The sequence below is a fragment of the Cydia fagiglandana genome, chromosome 19 (assembly GCF_963556715.1).
Source record: "Cydia fagiglandana chromosome 19, ilCydFagi1.1, whole genome shotgun sequence".
NCBI lineage: Eukaryota > Metazoa > Arthropoda > Insecta > Lepidoptera > Tortricidae > Cydia > Cydia fagiglandana.
This window is the reverse complement of record NC_085950.1, coordinates 8,851,890-8,874,027: the sequence shown is the minus strand read 5'-3', so window position 1 is coordinate 8,874,027 and position 22,138 is coordinate 8,851,890. Positions and strand designations below refer to the sequence as shown.

General features: G+C 40.4%; 1 protein-coding gene across 1 annotated transcript in view; it reads right to left on the bottom strand.

Annotated features, from left to right (window-relative positions):
- Positions 1-2,926: 2,926 nt before the first annotated feature.
- LOC134674213 (uncharacterized) overlaps positions 2,927-22,138 on the bottom strand; it is a 38,515-nt gene continuing 19,303 nt past the window's right edge. The window contains exons 15-26 of the mRNA XM_063532272.1: positions 14,841-15,002; positions 11,209-11,397; positions 10,508-10,623; positions 9,925-10,082; positions 9,077-9,529; positions 8,603-8,745; positions 8,108-8,243; positions 6,806-6,902; positions 5,260-5,343; positions 4,885-4,994; positions 3,970-4,069; positions 2,927-3,076 (exon numbers count right to left, since the gene is read on the bottom strand). Of these exons, the coding sequence (XP_063388342.1) occupies positions 2,941-3,076; positions 3,970-4,069; positions 4,885-4,994; positions 5,260-5,343; positions 6,806-6,902; positions 8,108-8,243; positions 8,603-8,745; positions 9,077-9,529; positions 9,925-10,082; positions 10,508-10,623; positions 11,209-11,397; positions 14,841-15,002 (1,884 nt within the window). The 3' untranslated portion in view covers positions 2,927-2,940. The remainder of the gene's footprint in view (positions 3,077-3,969; positions 4,070-4,884; positions 4,995-5,259; positions 5,344-6,805; positions 6,903-8,107; positions 8,244-8,602; positions 8,746-9,076; positions 9,530-9,924; positions 10,083-10,507; positions 10,624-11,208; positions 11,398-14,840; positions 15,003-22,138) is intronic.

Below are 22,138 nucleotides of genomic sequence, written 5' to 3'. Positions count from 1 at the left end.
TTAAATACCTCGACTCGTTTTTACGAGACTCTGCGCTTATAAAACTTTTGAGCCTTTTAAGCGCCAAGTCGTCCTTTATTGAGTCTTTCTTAAGCGCCATTCGAAAGGACTCAAGCCTCCGAATAAAGACTCAATCAACTTAATAGGTTTTATCTGAATAACCGTAAATTAACCGTTATTGGATGATTTGTGTGCCTAATAACCCATGAATTTTACGTGAAGACAAAGCCTTTTATAATAATTTGTAAAAAAAAATACAGTTGTCTGTAAAAAAACTCAATTCTCTACAAAAGTCTCAGGACTCTTAACAAGTTAAAAAAGCCCATTTCTCTAGTTTAGACGTACATAATTAAGAGTCTCAAAAACCGAGTCGAGTCTGAAAGCAGAGGAGTCAAAGGACTTGAGCCTTAACCATCACTAGTTATGCCTGTGTATTTTGATATGATCTGTTATTTTAAAATGTCTTCGCATTTCATCCCTTGATGCATCATTGTCTTGTTGTCGTGTTGAAGGTTGGGAGGTGCTGGCCACTCCTTATTTACTCCAAATACATAATAATCGTATCTCGCTGATGATCCCACGCGAATCTGTGATATGATACACGAGCGATAATGATGACTGTAACTCCGCTATGGGTAAGTCTTATGAAAACACACCATTGGTTGCTTGAAAGTATTTAATTATCACTGAAAAAATCAACGTGTTTTGATAGTCATCAAATTTAAGAATCTTTTTATTAGCTGCCATTGGTGCTACACATTCAAAATTTTCTTGTAAATTATGTTTATTAGGGTTGGAATATTTAACAGACTTTTTCGCAACCAAATATTACTTACTACTTTCGAGCACACGTGAAACTTTTTGATGAACAACATCGTCAAATGTCGTGGTAACGATTTCAAATAAACATCGATTTGGCCAAGGATTATACATAAGACCAAATCAAAACCAGATTTCACAATTCTTCGGCTACGCAACTTCGGCTACATTGAAATGAAAGCATTCTTGAAGATTGTTACCACTGCATTTTTATTGAATTGACAAAACTTATCATTTATTTAGGAAATGACCTAGTGAAAATTAAGAAATCTAAATTTCATTAGACATTTTCTTTAATAAATTATACCATATTGATTCTTGGCTGAATCTTCAAAGATTTCATAACGCTTTCAGTTTAAATCGCCTAATAAGTTTTTAAACTCGAGCAATAATCATGTTAGTAAATAATCGTGGTAGAAAAGTTCCTTTCTTTGATATCGAAAAGGCTCTTGTCAAACAATCCTTGAGGATTCAATCCAATTCTACCTGAGAATGCGACACAGCTAGTGACAGGAGTGGTGGCCATGTCACCTTGTGTCACTTTAGAACTTTAGAGTCTAATTGGTCTTGAGTGGTTACCATGCCTAAGTCTCTAGAGTCTGCGGAAAGAGAAGAGTCTAAGGGAGCCCATACATTCTTCGACTCTTCTCTTTCCGCACATACAGATTGATTTACTATGTAGTACTTCTAACAACATGTTTAGGTACCTACACCATGATTCTAAAAGACAAATAGGTACAGTCGGCAGCAGAAGTTGCTAAGCGAGCCATGTGTTCAAAATGATCTTGACGCGACTTTATTCTTAAGAGAATAAGAGCGTGTCAAGGTAATTTTGAACACCTCGCCCGCTTAGCAACTTCTGCTGCTGACTGTATGTCTTGTTCTGAAGCAAACATATTAAGATCTCATTCAAATTGATTTAATATAAATATTTAGTTACCAAATGACAATTCAGGAAAGTATACGATTTGGTAACATATTTGAGTCACCGCATATGCAAATATTTGGTTTTTTATATTTATGATCTAATGTATGTATATGATCTTGATTCGCGTACATTATTTACATACTATGCTGCCCATTCTATTGCATTATCAAATTTATCAATTGACATTTTACCAGTGCAGTCCGCGGAATAAAATATTATGAATAATAATGATTGTTTTATTTCGATAGAATGGTCCAGATAAAATGTATATTTATTAATAACTTACTGAAACTCTTAATATCATAGATTTAAGCATACATTACTAATGACTACAATAAAACAATTAGCTAGATTAGAGTATAAGGCCTTCATTCTACCAGAGATCAGACAATCTACACTAATTACTTTGGTTGCTTATAAATAGGCACCTACTAAAATACATCTAACCAAACTAACCGAATTCTACAACAATACCTTAGCTATTACAATAACGGCAGGAATATATGTGAAAGTGGTATCTAACGATGAGTTATTATACTTATTATTTACTAAGTAGGTACCAAGATATAAAGAGACTTTACATACGCAATGACGAAATATACGTGATATTGATAGGTGACTAGTCTTCTTTTCAGTCGTCTAAACATTTTTACAGTCAATGCGTTGTTTTCACTTTTTTGGGTAGAAAACTTGCTTTCCTTAGGTATTCTCTGGAACAACTTTGCATCCGTTCTTGATATTTTCGATTTTGTAACGATACTCAGTTGAAAATAGGTAGAGTCCGACTAAGCTAACTGTACAGACAGCCTGAAGGAATAACGCGTGGAATGTTTATAAATGTAATATTTTTACAGCAATCTGACTGATATGATGGCACACTGTAAAATATGTGCAGAGTTAGCTTGGTCCGATTCTAGGCGATTTTATAATCTGACAAGAAACGCTTTTTTATAATCTCTACACACTACGACACTATTGAACACTGCCGCGTACCATGGTATAATAATATACTCCGCCTGGTACTCTCTTCCCGTCTTTTCTAGGTCACCTGACTGACACAAGCCTACGTCATCATGCGACAGCGCTATATGACAATATGCGATAGCGCTATATATAGCGGCCATGTTATTGTGACGTAGGTTTGTGTCACTCTGGGAAGAGAAGACCATGTTTTATTAGACTATGCCGGGTACTCAATATCTGGGCGATTCCGTATCGGTCAACGAGGCCGTCGAGGCGCTGGTCGAGCGGATCAGTCGAGAGAGGCGCGACAGCGGCGCCGTGGCCCAGGGTTCCAGGGGGCTGCCGGCTTCGGGGACTGGAGATACTCTGGAGTTGGTAAGGAATATGACTTTGTAAGTATCAGTAGAAAAATTAAGCTGGCTCATTTTACTTAAAGGAGACATTCCTTTATTTTTAAAAAGAAACAAAACTGCATTCAAAGATTTTCTAAAACTCGTTTGCCTCGCCCGGTACTCGAACCGACTAAAAAATCCAAAAAATAAACACTCAATTTTATTCTACTAGTCTATACAGTTAATGATAACATTTCTCCAAGAAACATTAGGTCTTAGACTGGTCTATCGTACAAAATATCCACAAAATGTAATATTTAGTACTCAAGATTTTTTATACAAGCCAAATTGCAGAAAAAAAATGTTTAAATACTAAGCGCCAAACAGTCTGGCAAACAATTTGTCAGTAAATAAGGCGAAAAAAAATTATCCCCTTTTTTGGGTGCTAGACTAACGTAAAACAAGTCTGACCACAGCGCGCGAAATAAGTTTGTCAAGTCAATAGAAAGGCAATATTACGCAAAACTGCGCAGAGGGCGTCACAATAACTACTCGTCTACATTTTTAGGGTTCCGTACCCAAAGGGACCCTATTACTAAGACTTCGCTGTCCGTCCGTCTGTCACCAGGCTGTATCTCACGAACCGTGATAGCTATAGACAGTTGAAATTTTCACAGATGATGTATTTCTGTTGCCGCTATAACAACAAAGACTTAAATGGGGCTCCCATACAACAAACGTGATTTTTGACCAAAGTTAAGCACCGTCTGGAGTGGTCAGTACTTGGATGGGTGACCGTTTTTTTTTTGCATTGTGGTACGGAACCCTTCGTGCGCGAGTCCGACTCGCACTTGCCCGGTTTTTATTTTAAATTTGCCGCTCTTCTACTGAGGGAAATGGCTGGTCAAACTATAGTGTATATCTCACCTATTTCGACGGGTGCGTGCTGTTTTAGGCCTAACTCTTCTCTCGTGCTTTGGTTTGTTCTGAACTGGTGTAGCTTCCACTTCCGCTCCCTCACCGGAACCTGTAAAACTCGTGGTGTGGTGTTAAGGAGCTTTTAAGCCGCCATTCGCATGACAGCTTTTTCAACGCGCGTTAAAAAAGCGCTTGAATCTGTCCGCACTCTAAATTCGACTTAACCACCAAGGCTTAAAGTCGAAAATCCAACACAGCCTGATCAAAAACGCCACCGCTGTCGTGTGAATAGATACATGACATGGTTATCCATTTGTGTCATTCAAACGCTTTTTTTACGCGCGTTGAAAAAGCTGCCGTGCGAATGGGGGGTAAGCGTAAGTAAAAAACGCCTTTGACCTATTTCTTTTAATAAAAAAAAACACTATTGGCGGGAAGTCGATTAACATCATTAAGGCCTGTCCAGACGAGAACAATGTTTAGCCAATCTGATTAAATTGTCCGATCAAATAAAGTAGTGCGGACCCAAACGCCAATTTGGCAACTTTCACCAATTTTAAATTTATGGTAAGTAATATTTGAGCGCTCTAAATTAAAGAAATGCCCCCAATGGTGAATAATAGCGTCATAAATTGACATTCTTGCATCCGCATTCCATATCGGTCATAATCGGCGCTTGAATTCGGCGAGCCAAATTGGCGTTTGCGTCCGCACGGCCTGATTTGATCGGACAATTTAATCGGATTGGCGAAAAATTGTCGCCGTCTGGACACGCCTTCATCAGCAGACTAGGTGCATAGCCAACATGCCAATTGTTGACGCTCCGTAGCGAACGAATTCTGTCGCACTAAATACCTTAGGGCCCCCCCACATCTAGCGTCTTTCGAGCGTCGTGAATGTCGTCGTTATGAAAAGTTGCCTTACCTACGACATAAACGGAATGTTCCACAGGGTTTTTCCCGGTTGCCTGTAATATGCAGAGGGGGCGTGCCGCCCGTATGCGCGCAGCGTCGTCCCGTCGACCTCCAATCGCTCTGGAAATTTCATTTTATGGAGTAATTTAAAAGGGGTCCACACAACTTTGCGATTTATCGACACAACAGAGTGCAATGGAACGGATTCTATCTCAGTTGAGAAAAATATACCAAATTAATTCTATCGAAATCGGTTTAGCCCGCTCTACACTCGAACGCGAATGTGAACGAGTCGAATTATCTGCGAAATTGACTCCACACTCGCGTTCGCGGCTGTGTGCGAATGTGGAGTGGGCTATAGATAAAATGTAGGTAGGATACTAACGAATTATTGCCTGAACTGGGCTGGTCTTCTAAGGGTGCGTCGCTTTCCAAAGCGCTACTCTCCGATGCAACGAAATACATTGACCTGAAACAACACAAACAAACAACACAGTCACTCACCCACGGCAGGGGTTCGAAACTCCTGACTTCGGCCAAACTCGGCTCCGTTCGGCTCATTGCTCCGAGCAATTATTAGGGTTGGCACCACATGACTTCCTTTTGCGTGCACGACCACAGATAATATAATCACTTGAATTTTGACAACCCTAAATAGCCGAAAGGGATAGTGCCGTATATTAGAAAGGGATAGCATGATTCGACCCTGAACCGCTGTCAAACTTCGGTTTTGCAGGAAGTTTCCTTTCTGTACGGCAGTACTATTATTTATTCTGTGCCCACGGCCAACAATACATTTTTTTTACAATTAATATGTCCTGGATGCGAGTCCTTTAAGCCAAACAATACAATTTTTTTTACATTTATGTCCTGGATGCGCCTCCTCTAAGCCAATTCATTAGGAACAAACTTGTATGACGGTGAATGTGTTATGTCATAGATTTATAAGGCATAGATTCCTAGTTCGTACACCCCCAGTGAAGCCATTTCAAGTGCGACGTCACGTCACACTCGCATCATCGTATTCGAACGGCCCTCGCAGTACTCAAAGTTAAATCGGTTTGTGTACACCTCCCGTTTAAAAATCAAAAACTACAGAAAAGATGGTTGTTTGTACAGTGAATGGGTGTCACAACACATCATATAATAAAAACAAACCGCTTGATATTACATTTCACGCGTAAGTATCGAGTTTAATGTGATATTTTTACATAATCGTAAATACAAAAATCCAAATTTTCGTCAGCCGCCATTTCTTCTAAATGTTGCCAGTGTAGTGAATATTTTTTCCTCCAAATGGAACATGACGTCTACATTCTAAAATAAAACGCTCAATTAAATTTCATTGTATAATTATAGAAAATTATAATTAAGTTAATTATTTAGGTAAGTATTTACTTTTTTTTTTTGTGTCATGTTCGTTTCAGTTTTCTGACTGATCTACTTCTGTCTGCGAGATGGAAGGAAAAAAATAGACTAAATCGGAATGACGCAATATGGAAACATTGGAAACGGACTAAACACAGTCGAATATGCTCTGTCCTATTTAAATTTATTCTTATTATTTTATGCACATTTGTTAAATAAATAAAAATAGTAAAAACTTATCAGCTATTTATTTAATCCTTATTTCACAAAGTACAGAAATGCAACAAATCCCATAATAAACATAAAGCTTTTGCTACCAAATCGAATTTACACACTTCCAAATTATTAATAACCAAGTGTGATGTTGTTAAAATTCCCCTACTTTGAGAGAAGTAAATGAATACTGGCAACATATTTTGTATATATGTGTGTGTTTGCTGAGCGTAAAACACGAGCGTTCCACGCACACATCGATCGTGTTTCGGCTTCACTTTTGGCAGGTTAGCCGTATGGAGACTATCAGTCCATGTGTTATTAGTTTAAGTGTTATGTATTCCCCTTACCTGGCTGGCACATAGAGGTGCGGCGGGGGTGGTTCAGCACGTTTCGACGCGGAGCGCGCTCGTCGCGCCCTGGACGCTCGCCCCAGCAGTACGGATTCTGAACAAAGGGATGATCCATTAATTACGTCACACGAATTTCTAGGTTTTTTGACCCCTCCCCCCCTCCTTGTCACACTTGGTCACATTTTGCAAATCCCTCCCCACCTGGTGTGACGTCACATTTTAGGCAATTTTGTTTTCAACGAAATCGGCAATACTAACTCGGCATTTTTTTTTTTAATAAAAAAATATTTATGGTAAAAGAAATATTAGTAATTTTATAACACAAAACCAATTAGGAACGAAAATTACCTACATCCAAAACCTCATTATTTAAATGTACAGCGAATAAAAAAATATAAATTAATTTTCGGTTACTGATGAATAGTGATGAAGTTAAAATGACGTCACAATATTTGTGACTCCCCCCTCCCCCATGTCACAACATGTCACATTTTCTTGACCCCCTCCCACCCCCTAAACGTATGACGTAATTAATGGATGATCCCAAATGCAAAGTGGTGGGTAAGTGAAATATTGTACGAGAGTCTATATATTATAAGTACTCCTACGAGTCAACAAGTCGACAGTGCGTAACGGCCCTAAGCTCTAATACTTAACACTGGTTCCCAAAGTTGACTGGGTTCCAACCCTTCTAGCAAAAACTGCCAAATTCGGAACCCAAAACCCACCTCTTGGCCGTTTTAATAAGGGGACATAAAATATTATTGGTAATGGTAATCGCTCAGATGCCCTAGTAGTTCCAGCCTCTAGGGCTCTCTCAATATTTGCTCGCGACCCACAGTGTGGGAAATGCTGCTCTAAAGCCCCCTCCACACTCGTGCGCGAATCGCGGCGTGAAGCCGCGAACGCAAGCGTGGCGTCGATGTTCGCAGACAGCGAAATCGACTCCACACTCGCGTTCGCGGCTTCGCCCGCGATTCACGCGCATAGTCTGGAGCGGGCTTGATAGTGGTCGCACCGCACCGCGACCTTCGTGCGTCTCACTCATAAGCGAGAGCAAGGAAGAGATATCTGTTTCTCGCTCTCAGTTATGGGTGCGACGCATCAAGGTCGCGGTGCGGTGTGATAGTGTGTTACCACTATAATGCACTATATCTACAAGATGGGCCAACGCGGGCCACTCCAAGGGACGCATTTATGCGTTAAAGGGAGCAAGTGATATTGCTATCTCATTCTACCGCATGGCTGCGTCCCTTGGAGTGGCCGGCGTTGGCCCATCGTGTAGAGGAGCCATAATACCTGATGGCGGATCACTGTCGCTCTGCTCGTGCCGCTCTCGCCGCCAGCCGGCGTCGGCGGCGGGCGCGTCGGCCGCCACGCCGAACAGCCCAGACACCGCCCCCGCTACCACCTTGCGGGCGGACCTCGCTGTTGTCTACAAATAAAGAACGGTAAACCATATTGCCAGCACCCTAATAAACGCAGTGTACTCCGTAGGCGAACAACACGCGAACGCGATGCGGCGCGGGGTGAATCAATCCTTTGATACCTATAAAAGTGTCCTACGTGGACGATCTCGTTGCGAACGCGAACGCCTTGGGCCCGCCGCGTTCGCGAGTTGTTCGCTTGTTGGCACCGATATCGGGCATAAAGATGTCTAAAATTATGCAAAATTGAACCCTATCACTTTGCAGTAAAGATCAAAATCATAGTGGTGAATACATTCCCTCTGCCTTCAAACGCGATCCGTAGAATAATATTATCGCCGTCGAGAAAGAACTTATAAAAACTTACGCTCATGTTGATATCGATCTCCGGAACACCCTTCAGGTCGGCCGCCTGCTCCGCCAGGTTTCGGAGCTGCCTCTGGTCAGGGCTCCGCGAGTCCGCCAGCATCACCAGCTCGAAGAAGAAGTCGCGGAACGATTCTACTGGCGCTGAAAAGGTACAAACCTGTAGGTAAGTACTAATAGACTGTTGGTTATAGACTAGGAATCCTGTAGACGCAACTGTAGAAACCTGTGTTAGAGCAATTATGTCATGAAACCGATTCTGCCAAAAATACTGGGGTGCGGGGGACGGGGTGAGCGAGTCCCGTGCCGTGATTGGAAAACATCGCGAGGAACTGTTCGCATTCGGGAAAAATCAGAGTACCTAGATAAAAGCATTGAGAAATAATTAACCATACATCAGAGATGAGCGTGGTAGTACTTTACTTTACTTAAAAAAAAAAACAATCGAATGGGCATATAGTGAAAATCAACTTACCTGCAGGTGGCTGCGGTGCCCCAATTCTTAACATATCCTGCGTCATAGTAATCTGTCCCGTACCAAGGCCTTGTCCTGGCAATGATCCTTGTCCAGCAACTGGTCCCGGCATACCCTGAACAGGTATGCCTTGCACAGGTATACCTTGCGTAGGAACACCTTGCACAGGTCCTGAGCCTGGTAAAATGCCTTGAGAGCTTTGAACATGTCCAGTCACACCAGCTCCTGGCAAACCTCCAGGAACACTTGGAACTGTCGGAATAGCCCCAGAAGGTACTTGTAGCCCTGTTCCAGATACGGGCGTGGGTATGCCTGCAGTTTTTGGAACTGCAAGCCCTGGTTGGCCTGATGGTGGAATCTGTCCAGGTTGACTGACTGTGGTTTGGCCTGGTTTTGTGATGGTTTTTCCGTTTACTAGAAGGTCTGGCGTTGGTTGTTTCATTTGGTCCGTGCCTGCAAAATTATGACAAGCTATTAAAACAGACAACACAGACCTCTTTAGCCTACTGTTGAAGCCTTAAGGTGACAGTCCATTTCCAACGACGGCTGCATTACTGTTCATTTTACTATGGAAATTGACAATGACAGCGACGCGTTCAGTACCGGTAGTGCAGCTGCGGTTAGAAATGGAATGTTACCATTACGCTGCAAAAAACCTTGTATGGACAGACAACCTCATTTATAAAGAAAGTGATGTTGGTGCAGCGTACATCGTGTAACAGAGACTAGTGCCCTGTTTATCAAAAGCTTGTAACGTAATACAAGTGGAAGTCCCTTTTTAACAGCTTTTGTTAGAAAGGGACTTCAACATGCATCCACAAAATTGGCAGTTTTCAAGTTTACAATACCAGTGGAACCAAGATCCAGGTCTTGAGTGAAAGCCATGACATCCAGAGCGGAAGACAGTGCGGTCCCAACTCCGTTGAGAGCATCCCCTCCCGAGAGACCGATTTGGCTGACCTCTGCGGCCGCTACACAGTCCGGTGGGGGGGCTTGTGGGCGCCTTCTACAAAAAACGTTATTTGTGATCTGAAAGTGTTTGCAAGTGTTCAGATTGCACTAAGAGTAGGTATCATATAGGCGGTTTACATTCTCGTGCGAGCCACGAGACGCGAGTGTAAGCTCGTGGCTCGCGACTCGACGCGACTCGTGGAGGAGCGGTTTTTGGGCACGAGTCAAAGAGGCTCGCGATGGGCTCGTGCAGGACGCGAGCTTGCGCTTACACTCGCGTTCGGTTTGCCATTCAATTACAAACCTTATACCGTGCTGTTAGTGTTTCAAATCAATTAGCTCGACGAGCTTACAAGACACGAGACAAGCCACGAGCCGAGCCAGCGCTCGAGGCGAGCCACGATATGCGCAGCGAGCCGAGCCACGAGCCGCGAATGTAAACCGCCTATTACTTAACAACATTAACATTTATGTTATTACCCAAGAGGTGCTTTAGTGGGCGTGGAAATAGACACTCGACCCCACATCAGCCTCCGAAGGTCTTCTCCCGTGATTCCTCGTCTTCGCAGCTCTGCTATCGTCACCCTACCAACGCGCTGTCAATCAAAATTAAATTACATTGTTTGTGGTAGGTACATATATTCCAAAGTTTCAGCTATGAATATACGAGTACCTATTGATGCTTTTGAAAATGCTACGAAGTCCATTCCGGTCTGAGGATCCACGTGTCAGATTGAAAATTTTCACTTTTTTGGAGATTAAGGAAGGTGACGTGTTCTATTAGACAAAGTTCTCCAAAGAAATACAAAAAAGAAAAATAAGTAGTGTTTTAAAACAAAAAACAAACGGTACGACCTTCAAGAAAAGAGCGTACTTATATACTCCCATCTTATAGGCTGGCAATAATGCACTTACAATACAACACTTCTGGTGTTGCGGGGTGGTCATAGGCGACGACAATCCCTTACCATCAGGCGATTCACCTGCTCGTTTGCCTCCTATATCATAAACAACCGAAACCAATAATCTTACCTTCCAGTTGGCAAGTGCGCCTTTCCGCTGCTTGGCTCTCGTCTTGTCCTTACTCTTTATGACCATGACTCCACGCTGCTCGTACCGCGGGTCGTCCGAGGAGCCTACAGCCGACACTGATGATGATTAATGATCTCATCAATCTTTACCTTCCAGTTGGCAAGTGCGCCTTTCCGCTGCTTGGCTCTCGTCTTGTCCTTGCTCTTTATGACCATGACTCCTCGCTGCTCGTACCGCGGGTCGTCCGAAGGGCCTAAGCCGATAGAGTACTCTTGCAGGTATCTGTGGGCATCCTCTTGGGCCACGGAACGTTCCAGAGAGACGACGATTTTTGCCCACTATGAAGAAATGGAAGAAATTTAAGTGAATACAAAGGTTCCATGTCGAAGACTAGTCCAGGGCCTGTAGACAACATGCCAGTCGCGTAGCGAACGAAACGCAACTGTCATCACTGTCACATCACACTAATATGGAAGAGTGATAGAGAGACACAAAGTGATTCGATGGCGAATCGTAAGATAAGATAAGATAAGATAAGATAGTTCTTTATTGTACAACCGTGTTACAGAGGCAGTGGCGTAGCTAGAGGATATGGCGCCCGGGGCAGGCACCAAATTTGCGCCCCCCCCCTCCTCCCAAACGAAATAAACTAACAAAAGGGTACTTTTTTACTTATTAAAGTTTACTTTTAATTGAGACAAATAAGTGTTTTTTTAGTACATCGGTGGCTAACAAGCTTACGACCCACCTGATAGTAAGCGGTCACCGCATCCTATGGACGTCTATACAGGGTTACTTTTTTACCGGTACAATAAATTTTACCACATCATTGGTATCGATAATAGATCACATTGCACAAATAAAAATTTTTTTTTTTTATTTCGCATCAATTAATTTATCCTTCACCAATTTAGTAACTTCTGGTTGCACTAATTACAAGGTGTCAACGGTATGACGTAAAAGGGGCGGGGCGGGGCGAGCGGCCGGCGGCGCACGATTTGACAACAAAGCATCCGGGAAACTGCGAATGCAAGGTGCAACCCTTTGACCGATAAGATAGACTAGTCCGCGCGAATCGTCCTTCGTGAGTGCACGCACGCAGTTTCTATTCCTACCCTACAGTCGAAAGTTACGCGCGCGACACGATTAGCGATGTTTACAAACCGCGAGTACTACGAAATGGTTCGTAGTTACTTTCTTAGTGGTGAAAATACAGTGGCAGCTCAGCGGATGTGAATTAGTACGATAAATGGACTCCATTAATTAGGTATGTAGGGTAGATTTCAATCATTGTAGTTGATTCCAATTTTTTAAATACGCCTCAATGAAAAATGTTGCAGACTTACTTCGTAATTTTATCAGATTTCGAGACCTTTTGTCATACTTCACACAAAGCAACATCTTCATTTTGACGGTCCTAATACCGTGCAAGTATGAAGGAAGAATTGGGATCAAGTAGTATTTTTTTATGTCAATACGTGCGCCGCCGCCGCTCGCTAAATCGCGCGCGATGATGTAAACAAACAGTTGCCAGTTCGTGCGTTTGCTAATTGATGCGTAAGGCATCCACATTTTCTAGTACTTTAGCGAATAAGTTCGGGCATTGGTATTTTTGTTTTTTTGTTCCCAAATAGTAGTAACAAAGAATGCTAGTATTTTTTATTTTTGGCAACAATTACGTATGTTGATTTATTGTACTGGTAAAAAAGTAACCCTGTATACACTCCAGAGGCGTTACATGCGCGTTGCCGACCATTTTAAAACTTATACACTTATTTTTTGGAGATCTCCTTAGACTTAAAGGTTCAATATCGCTTGTGAGTTTGGGATCGTAGACTATTCATAGGTACAGCGCACCTTTGAACTGATTTGAAGGGTCCAAGGTGGCATCCAGATGCTCCTGCCCAAAGGTGACAGCAGTACTCAATAAATGGGATCTGTTTACCCCAGAGTAAAGTATCGCCTCCCTTTATTGAGCACACCGAGTTTTTTGGGATACGAGCGCAGCCTACCCAGCAAGGTGGCTACGAAATCATTGGACGTCACTGATAGAGATGTCAACACCGAGGCTCCCAATACTCCCTGACATGGGAAGGCTTGTGCCTTGAAAAATTTGGTTTTCTTAGCGCTAAACGCGCAAAATTGAGTCTTGGTGGGATTGAATTGGACTAAATTGTCCCGATCCCACACCTAAACTCTGGATAGAATGCTCTCAATACCTGACACAGGTTTTTCACGACATTCTAGTATCACAGAACGAGCGATGTTAGCACGGCATGTCTTATACAGGATGGCCCAAACCTTGACGTCCATAAATTTTTTAAATTTCTCACGCTGTGGGCTATCAGAATAAGTATGTATGTTAGCCGACGTTTCGTAGTTTTCGAATTATGATTTTTATTACTTTTAACTTTTGTTAAGAAATTCCGGGTTGAAAAGTTAATTTATAAAAAAAAATATTGAACTTTATTAAATGTTCCTTTTTGTAACATAATCCTTGACAAACGGCGCAGTTGCTAATAAAACAGCATCCTCACTTCGCTGAGTTGGGAAAAAAAGACAAACTTTTACGTTCAAGCATGTCAAGCTTAGATATTGCCCTTACCTAAATAAATAAAAAATACAAGCGATTTCAAGGACTTTTTGTTATTTTAGAAACAGCTAGACCCTAAGTTTTTTAAAAGGTCAAAAAAATGATACTTAATTGTCCAAATTTTTGAGAGTCGCCGGTCAAAGGAACTGAGGTGGAAAGCTTCCAAATTAGTAACTCTTTAAAAAAAGTCCTCTTTTGTGGGGTCACTTCCCCATCGCTATTTCATGTTATCAGTGCAAATACCACGAACAATTATTAGAAGACATAAAAGCAAAGCAAAGCTGCACCCAGGAATTTCTTAACAAACTCGTAAACTACGAAAAATCGGCTAACATACAAGGGAAAGTACCTTAAATATCGTAGATAGGATATTTTGCTGGAAGAAGACTTTATTTTAATTTAAAAAACAATTTAAACTGCATGAATCCTTTCGATCGGTATAATAAAACTACAGGCTGATTTTTTTTTCTCGTGTAGCGGGTTCGATTCCCGGTTCAACCATGTAATTATTTAAAAATCTATGAATGCAGTTTAAATTGTTTTTTAAATTAAAATAAAGTCTTCTTTCAGCAAAATATCCTATCTACGATATTTAAAGTACTTTCCCTTGATGTCCTATAGTCTTGGGACGCCCTGTATTCCGATAAACCCACGACGACGATTCTAAAAAAAATTATTGGAGGTCAAGGTTTGGACCATCCTGTATACAGGGTGGCCAAAAATAACTGCATTTCCGTTGCCAGGGAAAGTCGTGAAAAAAAATTTGGCTGTGTCCTACATTTTGGCTGGTCCATTTTCTATGGGAGGTATTTTGCCCATTTTGGCGCCCCCCCTTGGACGGCGCCCGGGGCACGTGCCCCCTCCAACCCCCCCCTAGTTACGCCTCTGTACAGAGGTATTATGCACTTAGTACACGTTAGCACAAAAGTTTTCGAAAATAGAACACGCAACGAATCGGTTAATGGAGTGGACTATTGTGGGATACAAAGACAAGTGTGCTGGTGGATGGGTTAAGTTTGTCTCGTTATTAAGCTGTTAGGAATATGTTCTCCTCTCTACCTAGGTATCTATTTCAAAATGTTAGTTTAACATGCATTTACCTACCTAAGATCATTGAGAAAGAAGCTTTGGACTTCGCAGACTTGTATTCAAATCAAACAGTTGACAGACTTAATGTAATTTTCTGACCTGTTTGACCCATTCCTTCTCCGACTGCTCGATGACATGCGCATAGGTGTTTCCCATCATGGCGATTAGCATGTTGAGGAGCAGGATCGGCACGAAGATCATGAATAGAGTGAACACGGACTTGGTCAGGTTTGGGTACGAGGTCATGCCCAGGTCGGAGTACTGAAAACAACTTCGATCATTACTGTCGTCATTAGAGATGCAACGGATAGATGTTTGGTCGGATACCGGATATCCGGCCTGCCCATCGGTCGAATAACCGGTATCCGGCCGCCGAATATTCGGCCGAATAACCGGTATCCGGCCGCCGAATATTCGGCCGGCGGAACGTTTCCGTATTTCAGGTGCGCTATTGTGCAGGTTTTGATATTTAATTTATTTTTAATATAAATTTGACCTGTTTCCTAGTGAACATTCGCGCGGATTCATTCCTATAGGTTCTCAACATGAGTGCGCGTGCAAGTCAGTGGAATGTTTAAATTGTTTTATAAAAATAAACGAGTAGGATTATGACTTGAGTGTTTCTTAAATCCAATTTTGTTTACCTGCTCCGAAATCAAGCAATGTTACTTATCCGGTATCCGGCCGAATAGTAGGTTACTATCCGCTATCCGGCCGGATATTAAAATAATGGCCGGATAGGCCGGATACCGGATAGTAACCGAATATCCGGTGCATCTCTAGTCGTCATTGTAGGCGTGTCTGGTTGGATCATCACTACACCTTATAAAACAAAGTCCCCCGCCGCGTCTGTCTGTGTGTATGTACGTTTACTCCAGGAAAGATACGCTTACGTTAAACATTAATTAGTGATAGGCAATTTTTTTTTTTATTCCTGTTCTTTTGATCATTTTAAGATACTTTATTTTCGAAAACAACCAACTTTCTCTCCGGAAGTAGGTAAAAAAAAAATGTTTAAAAAAAGAGCCGTTCTTGTTTGTTAAAAATAGTAATAGTATTTTTAGTTAGTAAACGTGACGAAAATAATATATATATAATGAGTCGACAATGGAATCAGTCAAAATATTTACACGAAAAATAACTAATTCAATAAATGGCGGGGCCTCACGGATATACGTCGTAACTTGATATAAAAAAAAAGTTATAATTAGGTCTTTGATTAAATTACCATAAAACTACTTCATTAAGCTATTTATCCGAGAATCCGTCATCAATATTATTTGTATCACTTGTATATATATTTACGCCTTAAACGTGCTAGAAAAAATGGTTATAGATATAATTTCTTGCAGACTTTGTTCTGATAACGTTCAAAGTGATATTCAATACATAATCACACAAAAACATGGTCAATGTAATAAATAAGAGCATTTTAACAAATTCGCTAAATGAAACTACCAAATTTGGACTCTGTGCGCTAATGCTAAGGATTACATTTCCTTGCGGCGCGCGGGGACAGTTTCAATGCGGGCGGTGGCGGGAGTTCGTGCCAAGGACGCGTGGATAGTATGTAGGTAAGTATTTACTTACCTACAAGTTGCTACAAGTGACAGGCCAATTCGAACGTGCGCGGACGTCTCGCTCGCACCAAATATTTGTGCGGCCAAGTCTGAGCGAAATGAACGCGGGCGTGAATGATAGCTAATTAAAAATAACTGTTATAAGTTCCAATATTATTTTAATATTGGTTGATGTTCAAATTATATTCGTAATTATATACGTAAATTATGACCCACTACAAAAATAAAAATTGCGCATGACTATCGTTCTTATTTAATTTCAGAATGGCATAGTGTGGAGTGGCATTATAAAAGGAATACTTATTATCGTAGTCATTTGACAGTTTTGGTGATACTTTCACATTCTGTCACAGCGAAGTGTGTAGGCCCACTCTTTAATTTTATATTAAAGTCTATCCAACAACTTTGTCAGTAGAAAAAGACGCGAAATTCAAATTTTCTAATAACCTTTCGCGCCTAAGCGTCTGTAGACTTTTTTTTCAACAAACTTATTATATTGACTATTTCGTGCTCTTTCTATTCATAACTAGTTTACGTTCCTTAGTTTCATAATAAGTATAACATAGTATAATAAGAGTCGACGTCAAAGATATGTTTACACTTTTGCACCTTACTTCTTTGTAATAAGGCGAAAAGTACGGCTTTAAAATGACAGCGTTTTACACAAAAATAAAACGCTAATTAAATAACTTACCATATTCGGAACCTAAGAACAATATTGAGAGTGGCAACACTGTCGTAGGAGGCTATTCATAAATTACGGCACTACCGAAACGAAAACAACCGAGAGTTGCCGAGAGATGACCGATCGTCGTATACAGTTATTATGAAAATTTCATTTGCTTATTGTAAATTAAATACGCATCGAAAGCGATAAATTTTATGCTATAGTTCTATTCTCATATTTAGATAATAGATTGGAACAGTTTTTTCTTATCATACGTGCGTGGTATTCGACGAACGTGTCAAAAACTTTTTTAGAAATTTGTAAGGCGCCATCTCGCTTCTTCCCTCGTTTTTTATCCCGCTCTGGTTTTTCAATTTTATATATATATGATACTTATATACATAGAAAACATCCATACCTCAGTAACAAATATTTGTGATGAACACACAAATAAATGCCCTTACCTTCTTAGGCAGGGTCACTACCGACTAGGCTAGGAGGCTGTTAGATTATGCCCCTGATAGCTATTATCACGAGTCGGATGACCAAAACGGCGTGTGCCTATGTTGCACCGAACCTTAGTTCCATTAGGTAGAGCCAGGGTTCAGCATAGGCTCTATCTTGGGTACTGCTTTCCTAAGTGCTCATCAAGACAAGTCGAATGACCTAAACAGCGTGTGCCTATGCTACACCAAACCTGAGTTCCATTAAGTATTGTGATACTAACTTTACATTTTATATACGTACTAAACGTGCTTATAAATGTTCAAAGAGAATAAGTGGAATAAAGAGTTTGTCTTAGAGTCTGTGCGGAAAGAGAAGAGTCGTGGCAGAAACGGGAACTAATATTTTAAATTTTATATGGCAATCAAACCTTTGACACCTGTCTTGTAAAAAGTAAACAAACTTCTGTCAATGTATATTTTTATTAACAAAAACCGCAAGTTTTATGTATAAATAATTTGGCCAAGCCCGAGATAGCTCGAGGCATTTAGTGTTCCGTACGGCTACCATCAGTTTGGCATTGACATAAACGATATCGTGAACGTAATTTACTTCCTATAGGTATATCTCTTTCGCACTAATATGTCAGTACGAGCGAGATGCATAGAAAGTAAATTACGTTCACGCCCACGGTAGCGTTTATGTCAATGCCAAACTGATGGTAGCCGTACCGCTCGCATCGTTACATTTTACAGAGGTTGTTTGCCTGTTTTTAGGTTACCGTATTCAACTACACACAAAGAATAATAGTACAAAGTGTCTAAGTGCGAAGGCCGAAGGCCGAGCTTTAGCAAAATGTCATCGCTTTAGCACAGAGCAATAGTACAAGTGTCTAAATGCGAAAGCCGAAGGCCGAGCTCCGCGTAGGGCCGAAGGCCCGAAGCGTCCAGGATGTTAGTACTTAAACACAGAACAAAAGTATAAGTATCTAAATGCGAAGGCCGAAGCCCGAGCTCCGCGTAGGGCCGAAGGCCCGAAGCGTCCAGGCTGTCAGTTCTGTGTTTAACCACTGACATCTTGCAGGCTTCGGGCCTCCGGCCTCCGCATTTAGACACTTGTATTAATTACCTGTGTTTAGAACTGACCTCCTGGATGCTTCGGGCTTTCGGCCCAATGCGACTTCAGCCTTTGGATCTTGCGACTTAGACACTTGTACTTAAAAATACTTGGAAAAGTTACGGGAGGCGCGCGTCTGTAGGACGCTTCGGATCTTCGAATCGCTCCTTCGGCCTTTGCATTTAGTTAGATTCTTGTACTATTGCTTTGTGTTTGAATACCGAAGTCGAGCATCTCGCGAATGCTTGATGTATTATAATAATTTAGAGTAAGGCCAAGCGCGCACCACGATTTTTTGTCCTGCGATAATTTTGTCGCAGAAATGCAACGTATGTGTTTATATGTTAGTGCGCGCATATGCGACAAAAAATCGCTGCGATTTTAAAATTGTGATTTGTCACATTTTTCCGCGATTGTTCGCGACGCGATTGTCGCAAAGTGAATTGCAGCATGCGGAGTTGTATGGCCCCGCGCGCACTATGATAATAAAATCGCACCCCGGCCGGACCTCAGTCGGCATTTCGCTCTCCAAACCCCAACATCTCGGCACCTGCATCTCCAATGGAGTCTCAAAATGAGCCGCTAGATGTTGACCATTTAATTATGGAAATAGACGGGGATCACCTTTGTGTTATAAATGCTCAAAGTCATACAGCAATCGCATATTAAAGACACGTTTCATGACAAGCGACTGGTACGAAATCCATGTTGAGAATGAACAAATCGTCGAGTTTTTCATCGCAGTGCGCGCAGTGAATTTTCTGCGATATATTAACAGCGCGATTCTAAAATCGTGTCGCAAAAATTAAAATCGTGGTGCGCGCTTGGCCTATAATACCTTACATGTATACTCCTTCAATTTGAATTTAGAACTCATTACCTTAGATGTATACTCCTTCAATTTGAATTTAGAACTCATTATTTTTTTATGCCATATATATATAGACTTTAATATTATTTAGAACTGCTAAAAAACAAGATCGGCTTACTTTAAATATTTCGTCAATTTTACCTTTGTTTCTAAAAACTGTGATATTTAACTGTCATATACTATTAATGTCTTCCAAAATTATTTTCTCGTAACTGGACTGAGGGGCTACCGCGAAAACCGAAATTCGCAATTTGCGGGGATCTTTCTCTTTTACTCCAATGAAGGCGTAATTAGAGTGACAAAGAAAAATGCTCGCAATTTGTGAACTTCTATTTTCGCGGTTATAGCCCTGAATCTTGTTGCTCACCGATCCGTTCAAAAATATACATAAGTACTGAATATAATTAATAGATATTATAATTATACAATTAATACAGAAATGTAATGGTACTTAATGAAAAGGAATATTGTGTATATTGTTTCGACGAATCAGATACTCTCAATAAAATCTATACATGAGGCCAAAGCTGTTCATAAATATTAAATGACTTTATTATCTCTATACGCCTTACTAACTCTATGTGTCCTATTGTGGAAAAAAAAACACAACGACAGTCAAGAACGGAATTCTTAATTTGAATTTTTCAGATTTTTGAGATGCCTAGTCCATTGGTTGGAAAGCCCGTTCGAAATTGAAACTTATTTGCAATATAATAAGGTCGTATTTTGTAGATGTCTCTCATACTTATAGTAGGCTATTGAGATAAAATTAAATATCCCACAAAAATAAGCAAGCAGGATTAAACTTTGTGTCAAAGACATAAGTCATAAATTTCAATGCCAAAGTTTTAACTAAGGATGTTTCTCGCTAAATATGAATTGACCAGTGTAAGCATCAGTTAGCTAGCCCTAAGCAACCAAAGGTCAAGCTGCAGTTGAAAAACTAATAAAGATAAAGTTAAGCTGATAATTTTCCCGCCGTCTCCATGCTTCTTTAAGTTGGGTATTGACTGGTCAGCTGCCTGTTAGCTATAGTTTTCGCTAAAATCGCCAGGACAGAGGTGAAAATTTTTGTATGAAAACTTGCAACTTTAAATGCATTTTTTGACGAAACTATTGCAGTCTAAAATGAAGTCAAAATCAGTCCATCGACTCAATTTTTTGCAAGCTTTCTAATGGTACCCCACACGATTCTTACAAATGAAAAAAGTTTCAGCCTACCCCTCTCAACCCCCTAAATTTCCCCCTTTAATAAGAAATAAGCAGTTTTGACTTATTTACAATATGAGTGGTGGTAATTGCTATAACTGTTCCAAATTTTAGGTATCTATGTCAAACGGTCTCTGAGAAAAACGTATTTAACTGATTTGCAAGACCGAAGTGATCCCATAAGTGTTCCGTAAACAAAGTTTTGTACGGAACACTAAAAATTTTCAAAACACGATAAAACCGTACATAAAACCACAAGGAAAATTATATTTAACATTGTTCGGTTTTGTCAGCGGGAAGAAAACGGCTAAAAGCCGACTATCGACTTACAAAAAGTCGCGGAACGTGTTTCCGCTATTCGCGGGTATTGATGTTGTATTTAATATTAAATAATTACCTATTTAATAAGCCCCCTAAGTAACTTGTCTCCGGTACATAATCGGTAAGTATATTCATTCAAAATATATTAATTTTCATAAATATGCAGGTCATTCATGATCTTTAAAATAACTGACAAATAGTCTTGATACTTGCCATTTTATGCATATTTATATGTAATTTCTTTTTCAGGATTGTGTAAAAGTACCTACGGTATCTCGAATAAAAGACCGCTAAGTAGGTGATATGCAAGAATTCGTAATCTACGTGCCGGATTCTAGCACATCCAGTTCAGATGAAAATAGTTCTATGAGTGTCCCTGGTTGTTTTGAAGCTAGCTCAAACATAAGTGACATTGAATATTTTAATTCAGACTTCGATTACAAAGAATAAAACTTTTTCTAATAAAATATTTCTTTATTCGATATTTCTTTATTTGTAGGTTTTGTTAGTTACGAAAGTATATTTCATATTTAGCAGTGACTTTTCGGCGAAGTAAAATATCGTGAGATGAGAGAACCGGACATATCCCAATAAGGCCTACCTACTTATGCACTATTTTTATTTATATTCATATTTATTATTAATAATGTACACATACATTACAAGTCAAGTTTACAATCCATGGGTGAAATATATCCCAGATAAAATTACAGTTCTATTGCCCAATTTCTACCCGATCTACCCGGTTTTAATAACCGTTGGACTGCACAGATTAGGCAGTACATAAATGAGACTCGTATCTTGTTTGGTACTAAAATTACAGTTGTATTGGGCAGATTCTTAAATAGTTTTAGCAGTTTTGTCAATCGCAGTCACTTTTAGTATCTGAGATATAAAAACAAGTGTGTTTTAAAAAGAAAACTAGTGCCTGCGCTAAATCAAAGGATTGAGTTGACGAGCCGACACCACCACCAGGCTCCGTTTAGTAAGCCGTGGTAAAAAACCGGAACAAAAGGGATTCAAGTATCATGACCTTTAGTGTCGTACTATAATCACGTGACCAGTGTTGTCAGCATAGCAAAAACCATAAATAAAATAGCACTGGCGCGCCCTCAAATCCCACGACTCTTCTCTTTCCGCACAGACTCTATTTTATATTAAAGGAAAAAATGGAAAAATTACGCTTCCG